The sequence below is a fragment of the Dendrobates tinctorius genome, unplaced genomic scaffold (assembly GCF_039654945.1).
Source record: "Dendrobates tinctorius isolate UK_male_01 unplaced genomic scaffold, ASM3965494v1 ptg000124l, whole genome shotgun sequence".
Classification (NCBI taxonomy): domain Eukaryota; kingdom Metazoa; phylum Chordata; class Amphibia; order Anura; family Dendrobatidae; genus Dendrobates; species Dendrobates tinctorius.
This window is the reverse complement of record NW_027361792.1, coordinates 649,926-661,988: the sequence shown is the minus strand read 5'-3', so window position 1 is coordinate 661,988 and position 12,063 is coordinate 649,926. Positions and strand designations below refer to the sequence as shown.

The following is a 12,063-nucleotide window of genomic DNA, read 5'->3' as shown; positions in this document are numbered from 1 at the left end:
ATGGGGAACGGTGTGATTACTGGGGAGATGGGGAATGATGTGATTACTGGGGAGATGGGGAATGGTGTGATTACTGGGGAGATGGGGAATGGTGTGATTATTGGGGAGATGGGGAACGATGTGATTACTGGGGAGATGGGGAATGATGTGATTACTGGGGAGAAGGGGAACGGTGTGATTACTGGGGAGATGGGGAATGATGTGATTACTGGGGAGATGGGGAATGATGTGATTACTGGGGAGATGGGGAATGGTGTGATTATTGGGGAGATGGGGAACGATGTGATTACTGGGGAGAAGGGGAACGGTGTGATTACTGGGGAGAAGGGGAATGATGTGATTACTGGGGAGATGGGGAATGGTGTGATTATTGGGGAGATGGGGAACGATGTGATTACTGGGGAGATGGGGAATGATGTGATTACTGGGGAGAAGGGGAACGGTGTGATTACTGGGGAGATGGGGAATGATGTGATTATTGGGGAGATGGGGAACGATGTGATTACTGGGGAGATGGGGAATGATGTGATTACTGGGGAGATGGGGAATGATGTGATTACTGGGGAGATGGGTAACGATGTGATTACTGGGGAGAAGGGGAACGATGTGATTACTGGGGAGATGGGGAACGATGTGATTACTGGGGAGAAGGGGAACGATGTGATTACTGGGGAGAAGGGGAACGATGTGATTACTGGGGAGATGGGGAATGGTGTGATTATTGGGGAGATGGGGAATGTTGTGATTACTGGGGAGATGGGGAACGATGTGATTATTGGGGAGATGGGGAACGATGTGATTACTGGGGAGAAGGGGAACGATGTGATTACTGGGGAGATGGGGAATGGTGTGATTATTGGGGAGATGGGGAATGATGTGATTACTGGGGAGAAGGGGAACGATGTGATTACTGGGGAGATGGGGAACGATGTGATTACTGGGGAGATGGGGAACGATGTGATTACTGGGGAGAAGGGGAACGATGTGATTACTGGGGAGATGGGGAATGGTGTGATTATTGGGGAGATGGGGAATGTTGTGATTACTGGGGAGATGGGGAACGATGTGATTACTGGGGAGATGGGGAGCGATGTGATTACTGGGGAGATGGGGAACGATGTGATTATTGGGGAGATGGGGAGCGATGTGATTACTGGGGAGATGGGGAACGATGTGATTATTGGGGAGATGGGGAACGATGTGATTACTGGGGAGTAGGGTCTGCTGTGAAATTAGAGGATACACTGGTACTACGGGGGGGCAGGTATAATAAATAAGAGATGAATGTATCAATTATAGCTTCCTTGTGTCCACCATGATAAGATAATGTCGCCCTGTGGAGAACCGCGGACCTTCTGCTCGGCTCCACCACGTCTGTCCTTGTCCCTGCAGACACCAAGGTGAACACTGGACGTTTTGTGTTATTCTGACTCAATAAATGCGGCTTTATTATCAGGAAACACATTTACACAAAATTCTGCCCCAGTGATGAAACGGTTATCTGGAATATCTGTAAGTGGTGTTATCTATGATATGGCGATGTGACAGCTCGCTTCACTAAAGGTACTGTCACACTTAGCGATGCACCAGCGATCCCGACCAGCGATGTGACGCGGTCAGGATCGCTGGTACATCGCTAAGTGGTCGCTAGTGAGCTGCCACACAGGCAGATCTCACCAGCGACATCGCGGGGGTCGCTACTTACCTGTCAGACGAGGCGATCCTGACGTCCTCCCACCCTCGTTCACGCGTCACTCGTCGGCGCCACAGGAAGCTGACGATGAGAAACGGTCCAGGACGTTCTCGCGCGATCAGCAATAACCAGCGGGGGAGCCGGTCGGAGGTAAGTATCAGACATAGCGATATACGCTGCTGCGTCACAAAACCAGTGACGTTATAATGATATTGCTAGTGATATCGCTTAGTGTGACAGGCCCTGACAAGTGTCACGCATAACAAAGAAAGTTATGGAACAGCTGACACCTAGAAGTGGACAACCACGGAAAACTTCCTCCAAAGGTGAACACATTATTAATATGTCAGAATCTGATGTCCATAAAATGCTGTACAGAGGTCACAAGAAATAAACAAAGAATATGGGGTCAAAGTGATTTGCCAAACTGTGGCTGAATGCACGAGGTCCAGTCAAGAGGCCTTTCACGTCTGGAAAGAATCGGAAGGTCCCACTTGAAATTACCAAAGAACATAGACAATGGAAAGAGACAGATTGGTCTAAGGTGTTGTGGTCGGATGAATCCAAGTTCAATCTGTTTAGTAGTGACAGCAAGCCCTATACAGTATATACTGCCCAAAGGGAAAACGTTATGATGTAAGGTACCAAGCGCCTACAGTGAAGCATGGTGGAGGCAATGTCATGGTTTGGGGCTGCTTTTATGCATTTGTCATTGGCCCTCTGCACATTGATGGAAATATGGATGCTATCATGTACAAGGATATACTGGAGAATCTAATGCTGCCACATGGTAAAACCAAAGTAGGCAGGGATGAGCACCTTGGGGATGAGTTGGGGCCCGGACTCAGAGCAATAAAGATGAATTATTTGCAGATTTGCAAATGGAGATCCCTCGTGTTGTCCTGAACACCTGCGTGGCTTCAATGCCCCATCGATGCGGTAATAAAGCGAGAGGTTCTGTTACAAAATCCTAAGTTACGGCACTGTAACAATGAATCACTCTCCACGTTGTGATCAGTAACTAGTAGATGCAGAACTTTGGTCCGTCAGTTTTCTTTCATTAAATGACCGTAGCGATATTCTAAAGCATCGTGGTTATAATTAAGGTCTCGTACGATGACGACTTCACGCACTTTCAGTTCATCACTCGGAAAATCACAAAGTGAGGTGGACATGGAAGGAGACATGTCCCCCATCCATCTGCACTGGAAGACCACCACAAAGCTTAGAGGTAGCCATCCTCTTTTTCCCTAAGCTTAGGGAGAACCTATTTTGCCCCCAATTGCCACCCCAATGTCCGCCGAGAGCCACAAGGAATCCTATTTGCAATGCAGTATGGAAAACATGCAAATTAGATCTCTCCAGAAGGAAAAATAGCAGGTGCCGCCTAGAGGAGGGGAGTCGGCGGCTAGAACAGACAGGGATTGTTGTCACAGCACCTTGGGGTCACTCAGAAGCTGCAAGATGGATGCATTCCTAGTACAAACCAAGCAGAGATCGGCCTCCGCTATTGTTGGCCGGCGTTGGCGCCATGTTGGTTTTCCTGTGAAGCACAGTTTCATAATATACGTAGTTCTGTGCTAACACAGTAATGGCCGAAAGTGTCGGCACCCTTGAAATTGTTCCAGAAAATGAAGCATTTCTCCCAGAACATTATTACAATTCCCCACGATTTGTTATACACAATGCGGCAGTTCAATTCACATGGTGGTATACGGAGGTAGGAAAAATAGGAACACCGTCTCTTTAAATCCTGGGTCGGTTTATTATTAAACGGCCTAAACCAACACGAGGGAAAATAAACTCAGCTCTTCCGGCTAAAACAGGAAAACAACAAAGAAAAACAAAAACGCTGCAACAAAGTCCATACGTTGTGGGTGGCACCCCGCTCTGGAGCAACACGGGTTCAGTCTGTCCTCGACACGACATAAAACCCCTGAAAGCTCCTCTCTCCAGCCCTGCTGACCTCAGACTGTCTGTAGAGGCCATATATTTAAACCCCAGACCCTGTGACTCCATCATGTGACTGACCACATGATCATGACATCACACAGGTCCTGGCAGCTCTGCAGGAGGAGATAAAGTGGACCTCCTCCCACCCACTCTATGAAGGTCCACATGAAACCAGACCATTATGCAACTTTAACTTAACCCTCACAACACATAGTGTGCTGGAGGAAAATACTCCGGTTTCATATCACTGATGCCATTAAGCGCAGTGACACATATCTCCCCTCTATTACCTTACCAGTGACTGTCACAATAGGTTTAGTTCCTTTGTGTGGATTAGTACAACATAAAAAAAAGAGAAAACCCCCCCCCACAAATTGGACATAATTTCACACAAAACCCCAAAAATGGGCCAGACAAAATTGTTGGCGCCCTTCTTAGTATTTGGTTGCACCCTATAGAATAAAAAACTACAATCAATCGCTTCCTATAGCTGGAATCTTGGACGGCTCTTCTGTAAACTGCTCCCGGTCTCTCATATGTGAAGGCTCCTTCTCCCAATTTTAAGATCTCTTCACAGACAGGCGATCTATGGGATTTAGATCCGGACTCATTGCTGACATTTCAGAACTCTCCAGCACTTTGTTTCCATCCATGTCTGGGGGCTTCTTGAAGGATGTTTGGGGCCATTATCTTGCAGGAAGACCCATGATCTGGAACGAAAACCCTGCTTTCTGATCACACGGGAACTACGTAGCCACCCAAAATACTTTGGTAATCTTCAGATTTCATGATGTCTTGCACACAGTCAAAGCACCCAGTGCCAGAGGAAGCAAAACAACCACAAAATATCTGTGACATTCCACCATATTTGACTGTAGGTACTGTGTTCTTTGCTTTGCAGGCCTCACTCCATTTTTGGTAAACAGTAGAATGATGTGCTTTACCAAAAAGATCCATATTAGTCTCATCTGTCCACAAGATGTTTTCCCAGAAGGATTTTGGCTTACTCATGTACATTTTGGCAAACTGCAGTCTAGCTTTTTGATGTCTCTTTATCAGTAGTGTGGTCCTCCAGGGTCTCCCACCAGTGTTTCATTTCATTCATACAGTATGTGAATGGACAGTTTGCGCTGACACTGATGCCCCCTGGGCTTGCAGGACAGATTGAATTTTTATGGACCTTGATTGTGGTCCATTGTGGCGCTGATCCACCATTCTGACTCTCCAGTATTGCAACCTGTCATCAATTTTTCACTGCCGTCCACGAGCCACAATGTCATGGGTCGTAAACTTCTTCATTATGTTACACACTTTGGACAAAGGAACATCAAGATCTCTGGACATGGACTTGTAAACTTTTGAGATTGTTGGCATTGTTCACCAATTTTGCTTCTCAAGTCCTCAGACAGTTCTCGTCTCCTCTTTCTGTTCTCCATGCTTAGTGTGACACACAAACAATGCAAAGGTGGAGTCAACTTCTCCCCTTTTTGTCTGGTTGCAGGTGTGATTTCCATATTGCCCATACCTGTTATTTGCCACAGGTGAGTTTGAACAAGCATCACATGCTTGATACAAAGTTGTTTACCCACAATTTTGGAAAGGTGCCATCAATTTTGACCAGCCCATTTTTGGGGTTTTGTGTGAAATTATGTCCAATTTGCATTTTATTCTCTGTTTTTTGTGTGTTTTTCCAATACACACAAAGGAAATAAAAATGTGTAATTGCAATAATTTTCTGGGTGAAATACTTCATTTTCTGGAAAAATTTCAAGGGAGCCAACACTTTTGGCCATGACTGTGTGTTAGATCATATTCTGCATACAATCAAGTGATCGTAGATTCAATTTCCTGAGGGGTAGTATGAAAATATGCAAAAAAAAAAAAAAAAAAGTTTAATACCAAATTAAAATAATTAAATATAATGTCCGATAAATCACAAAATAAAACTAATAAAATAAGCACATTTGGTTTTGCCGCGCTTAGAATTTCTGTACATTTTTATGGCGTTCTTGTCCCACAAAAAACAAGTCCACGGAAAAATGTAAAAGGCGAATACGCATCAATGAAGGGTTTAAAGGCACAGTAACACATGGACGCTGCACAGGGCGGACGCTGCAGCTCGGCCGCAGCAGTTCCTTATTTTTGTATCATTTTGTGGCCTCAACTTCTCATTTTCCATTTCTCACCTTTGGTGGAATCAGAAGAGGGAACGCAGGTAGCACCCCGACTTCTTCACACTTCCCCTATGACACAGAGCAAGACTAGTTATAGGAACAGCGACCTGTTATGTGGAAGCAGATGCTTCTCCAGACCTTAACCCTTCACTGAGGTCAGGACCCACAGGCGGATAAACGCTATTGACGGCGTGACCGATACGACCTACAGAACAGGTGCATGACATACGAGATTTCCTCCGATCTTAATATTGGCTGCCATTTGGTCCTAATGCTTCCCAGGGTCAGCCTGGCCGATCATTGTGCCAGCGGCGGCAAAGGTCCAGCAGAAGTCAACCGCATTTGGCGGTGACCTCAGAGCACTCACCCGTGATCACAAATAACCTATTAGATCTTGTTGATGATCCATATAGCTACCAACAAGATCCACGATCCCGCTACAGTCAAAGGGGTGGAGTCTTCAGGTGATAGAGGGGTCTGGAGGGAAGAAGAGGCCAGATGAGTCTGGAGGAGGACAGAGGGCTCTGGAGGGGATAGAAGGGTCTGGAGGAGGACAAAGGAGACTGGAGGGAGGAGAAACACAGATGAGACAAGGAAGGGCCTAACAGAGGGGTCTGGAGGAGGAGGACAGGGAGTCTGTATGGTATAAAGGAGTCTGGAAGAGGACAGTGGAGACTTGACATGGACAGAGAAAACTGTAGGGGATAGAGTCTGGAGGAGGAGGACCACAGGAGTCTGGAGGAGAAGGACAGAGGGGTCTGTAGGGGTTAGGAGTCTGGAGGAGAAGGACAGAGGAGTTTTGATGTGGATAGAGAAAACTGTAGGGGATAGAGAAGTCTGGAGTAAGACAGAGGGGTCTGTAAGGGATAGAGTAGTCTAGAAGAGGAGGACATAGGTGTCTGTAAGGGATAGAGGAGTCTGGAAGAGGAAGAAGAAAAAGAGGTCTGGAGAAGGACAAGTAAATCTGGAGGAGACAGAAAGGTTTGCATAAGGAGGACCGATGAGTCTGGAAGGAAAAACAGGACACATGAGAGTGGAGGTAGGAGGAGGACAGAGGGGTCTGGAGGACAGAAATTTGTTGTGAGTCTGGAAGAGAAGGAAAGGTGAGTCTGAAGGGGGACATAAGTGTCATGAAGTGGACACTGAAGTCTATAGGGGCTAGAGGAGTCTGGAGGGATAGACGTGTCTGTAAAGGGACAGAGGAGTCTGTAATGAGACAGAGAAAATTAAGGGGAGCACCGGGGTGTTTTCCAGTTGTAAGCGCATGCAAGCTCAGCAGAACCGAGCGTGCATGTATATGGTGTATAGTCGGGACAAAGAGCAGTCCAGAGAGCTATGAAAAAAGTATGACCACTTTTATCATGGGTCAGTTACAAATAATTTGCAAAAAGTGAATTGATTCCCAGAGTCCAAAAATCCTTTCAAAGCTCAAGATTTTAGCTACGGTTTAACCCCATCTCTTTCTGCTAATGTTATATTGAGAGACAACCAATTGATTAGTGTGACTTGCATCAGTCAGAGAAGGCTCACATGACGTCAGGTGTGAATGCATAGGTTTCCCCATATTGCTTTGCAACCATCATATGGTATAGAACAGCCAGTCAGGAGAGACTATCATAGCCACTATAAAAGCTGAGGTAAGGAATGCAGCAGCCATATTGTGGTGAATCTGGATAGGGCATTAATAGGAAGTCAGTGGGCACTGCTCAACAAGAGAGATAAGAAAATAAAAACATAAATCACTGAAGAAACTGTACAGATATTGTGTTATAGCACAGCAATGAAGAACGGTTACCTTTTGTTTCAGGGTGAGACAGGGATAATTGCAATGATGGAGTTTGTCTGTAAATCACCACCAGGAAGGTTCTCTTATAAACTTGATTTATCCAGAAAGTCATAAGGTTTATGTGGTCAATATCTGCATTGCGTTCACGGGCAGCTGACGGATACGTTCCACACCGAGTTTTCCCAGTCGTGAAAATGTAAAACCCTCATCCATTATATTATGACCATGCGCCTTTTATTATATGGACACCCCCCGTATAATATGTGATTTGGGGGCCATTCCAGGCACTCGGCAGCTCTGTCAGATAGATTTCCATAATATCGATCTCCAAAAAAACGTCAGTCTCCTCTTCTCTTTGTCTCTCAGGCTGTACGGACAGATCAACGTTTCACATTTTTGGTGGAACCAAGGACTCCTTGACTTTCCCACCTTCTTCAGACTCCAGCTTACACGTAGACGTCTTATCCACCAGGTTCTGGTTCCTTCCTATTCTGTGCTGGAGGCATGGACACAACTTGGCTTGGAGTCACTAATCAGAAGGGCGACCACTGCAGGAAACCATCAGAATTATACAGATAAAACCCCCATTAGGCGTTTCCCCCTGGACGGATCCAGATCTATTCTCGCCCTTGGGTGACAGAGTCCCATTGTGACCCTCTTCACTTCCAACTTTTGCTTTTCCCATAACTTTTTTATTCTTCAGCTGATAGAGCTAGTTTTTCTGCGGTACAAACTGTGGCTTTTATCATTACCATTTTGGGGTCCGTTTGACTTTCTGACCTCTTTATGTCCCATTTTATGGGGTGGCGACGTGACAGGAAAACAGCAATTCTGACATTTAGAATTTTTTTTATTTCTCATTTCAAATACTATGATATTGTATTGGTTCGGGCAGTTACGCTGCGAGACCAAATATGTTTTTATATTTTTTTTTAGATTTAATTTACATTCTTTTTTTTTTTTTTTTTTTTTTTTTAATATCTTCCTTTTTTTTTTTTGTATTCGTCCTCTACTTGAACCTTCGATCACTTGTACAATAAATTGCAAAAATTGTAATATTACAGGCTGGGCTTCACAGGTACACAGGCATGGCAGACGCGGGGGGCTTCAGCCTTGATAATGCCGGTGATACCCCGCAGTCAAGTTGCAGATGTCACAATGATGCAGTGTGATCACCTGCTGCCCATTCAGCACTTGTTAAGCTGTCCCCAAATCATTTGTTTTTTTTTTTGTTTTTAGGGGGGGGGGGGTTCTTTGCTGTATTATGGGAAAAAATAATTTTTTGGTAGCCGAGATCTATAACTTTCTTTCATCCTAATCATTACTTTTTTTTGCAGGGTGCTTCAAAGCTTTACATAGCCATATAATTTACTCATAAGCCCTCCTGGCTGCCATCGGACCCCCTTGGATGCCGCAGTTAGGATAAACCACAGGGTCTAAAGGGGTTTAACGATAGGAAGCCATCATCACCTGCTAAGGAGACAAAGTGCAGAATGGAGGCTGATAAATGGCTAAATAGCAAACAAGCAATAGGACAAATGGACCGATGACCTGATGTCGGTGATGCTGCCCGACCATAATACGTGTAAATGTCGATGTTAATCACCCAACCTTTTTTGTTATTGGGGGAATCTAGTGGCCACTTGTTTCTGTGCCTGTGTATGGAGGTGTATGGGCGCTAACAGAGAAACTAGACACATAACGTGACACCGTGACCAGCAATTATTCTAAAATTAGTGCAACCCTTTATTCGTAGATTTGCAAAGTCACCAACAAAAGAATATTTCAGATTTCGCAAGATGAAATTTGACGTTTGACAACACACAGATGAGTGCAGAAAATGGCCCAGAGTGATGACACAGGACATGGTCACATCGTGACACACACATACAATGACCATGACTATGCGCTGACCTCAGGATGGTGGGGGATGGTACACACCAAGAACGGACACTGGGGATGATCAAGAGCAGAGTCAATCGAGAAGACAATTAGTCCATACTGAGACTTCTGTACAAGAAACCACTCCAGAGGGGTAACTTTAGCTCCGTGCAAAATCCACAACAGGGCCGACATCTATTACACTGGTGTAACCATGCTATAGGGACCCTGTGGGTGCTCTACTCCTCCAGGGTAATTTCGTCCACCCCGTACACCCTTACAAGGTTCACACCATCATATTCTGAAGGTGGAAGCCATTTGTAGACTGACTACTTCAGTGGTGAAACGTGACACTTTTGGGCCCCAATGCAAAATCTCCAACTGAGCCCAAATATCACGGCTCTTTATTAGTATTGGTCTTCTCATATGGGTCCCCCTAGGCTCCAGGTACCGGGGGGATGACAGCAAGTCCTACAGTTACACCCTTGGACTATGTTTTCTAGCATAGACAAAAAAAAGTCAGATCTCATGAGCTTACCTTGCAGGACACAATGTTCCAGGGGGCATTCATCCTACCACCACCGGCACCTGGTAGAAGACCATACATCCACACTCGAGTTCACTTCGACCACCACAATGCAATGATGAATGGGCCCCGTCCGGCTACATGACGGGGATGAGCGATAAACTCTTTCATTTGATTTAAAGGGGGAAGTGTGTGGACTTCCTTTATACCGTACAACGGCAGGAATTTATTCACTTCTCCATGCTGTTAGTTCTGCTAAACTATGCTAATACACAGGGAACTCATCACCAACTCTATGCAAAGTCTGGGATCTCTAGGGAAGGGGGAGCTCAGGGATGAACAATACATAGACTATGTAAAAGTCAGATTTTAGCATTGGTGACTTGATATAGATTATGACCAAATTATTAAACATGTATGTATGTACTTGGATAAGACTACAGTAATTAACCAGAGCCAGCAAACAAGACATGCCAGACTAATCTAATTTATTTCTACGATGGAATTACTGACTGGGTGGATCAGGGAAATGCAGTAGATTGGTAAGTGACAGAATACTCACAGATCTTGATGTCAAGATCGCCTCATAGTGATAGTGAACCTCTCTGGCTCCCCTCAAATAGATGGATGGTATGAAATAGGCAATGGGTTGGTTAGTGGCCCCAACATGCAAGTATACACAGGTGCACAACCAGACACAGACCATGGACAAGAGTGGTACTGTCCTGGAAATCTGATACAACGCCTTGTAGAGTTTTCGGGCAGACACAAAGCAGAAAGGCAACTACATAGAAAGGGTACCACCATAGTCAAAATTAAACCAGTAGCCCTTTCTGGTGTTAGTTTAGGCCATGATTAAGTTGGGCACGGCTCTTGTTTGATGTAAATTCGCCCTTCAGTCTTCACTATTGCTGATTTGATATAATTTTTGGATCCCGATATGTCAGCATAAAGAAGTTAAAGACTCCCAAAAATAAGAGCGATAAGATTTTAAAATTACAGAGCACTTGTTATTTCATTCCTCCATTTTTCTATGTACACAATGATTGTATAAGGTCACTTATGTGTCTGTTCTCTACCGTGCGGTGAAATGGGGTAAATTCCAAGCTTTCTGGTTCTCTGTACAGACGATGGAGTTGGAGCAGATCCCTACATATCTTATCTTATTTAGCAGCTTCCTTAGCTAACCTGACCACAACCACAACCATTGTCAGCCTCACATGTGTGGGTAATAGTGTGTAATCCACCTGCGGCCAGGCCGGGCTCTGCACGCAGCGAGCGTGGCGACAGATGTGCAACTCTCCGCAAACGCATGGCCTTAATAAGTCTATCTGCTGCTTTGAGGAAGGGACGAAAATGTGCGGTCATTGATCAATGCTTAGGATCGGACCCCATCCGGGAGATAGATGCAAGTCCCTGCAGTGGGTCCTCCATGTTTGTTTTTGGCTTTTTCAAGCCTAATATAGAAGCTTTTGGAAAAGAGAAATAAAACATTCCAGAAAACATTATTCCCAGACCATACCACTTTTGGAATAAAATATCTCTGACCTAATAATCACCGCTGAAAACCAAAACATACTTGGAGGAACGTCTCCACACCAACTGTTGGCAAAAAGTTGCAAAATGCAGCGCAAAGGATAGTTTCACAAAGATTCGTGACTTTTTGACTTTTTTTTGCACCGTCAGTAAAAGTTGGTTTACAGAACCACTGAGCAGCAAATTTTCTATAATGTAGCACACAGTAGCTAAAATCTTCGCCAGTTCGGAGTTGGTGCAAGCTTCATTTCCTAGCGAATGGAAAAATGTGCCAAATTTATGGATCTCCCAACACCAGCTCCAGACTGAGTTTTGCTCCACAATGTTTAGCATTACGGTGTTTGACACCTCAGGCCATTATCCTATGACTCATATAAATATATATGTACTTTGTTTTTTTTAAACTGTTTATGTGATGAGTAAGAATAAAATTCCATGGCTTCAATCCTTCCAACCTCTCTGCGTTGTGACCAAACGTCTCTTCCTCTTTCGGCAAAGGCCTGATTGCATAACT

The 12,063-nt window shown here is 44.8% G+C and overlaps 1 protein-coding gene across 4 annotated transcripts in view; it reads right to left on the bottom strand.

Moving 5' to 3' along the window:
• The window catches only part of SPI1 (Spi-1 proto-oncogene), a 107,865-nt gene that overhangs the window by 33,263 nt on the left and 62,539 nt on the right, over positions 1–12,063 (bottom strand). The window contains exon 1 of one of the 4 annotated variants that reach the window (XM_073541593.1): positions 10,026–10,193. The exons of 2 other annotated variants lie outside the window; for them this stretch is intronic. In XM_073541593.1, the coding sequence (XP_073397694.1) occupies positions 10,026–10,094 (69 nt within the window). In that variant the 5' untranslated portion in view covers positions 10,095–10,193. Of the gene's footprint in view, positions 1–10,025; positions 10,194–12,063 lie in introns of those variants that run through there. One more of the 4 variants, XM_073541592.1, reaches the window with a different exon arrangement.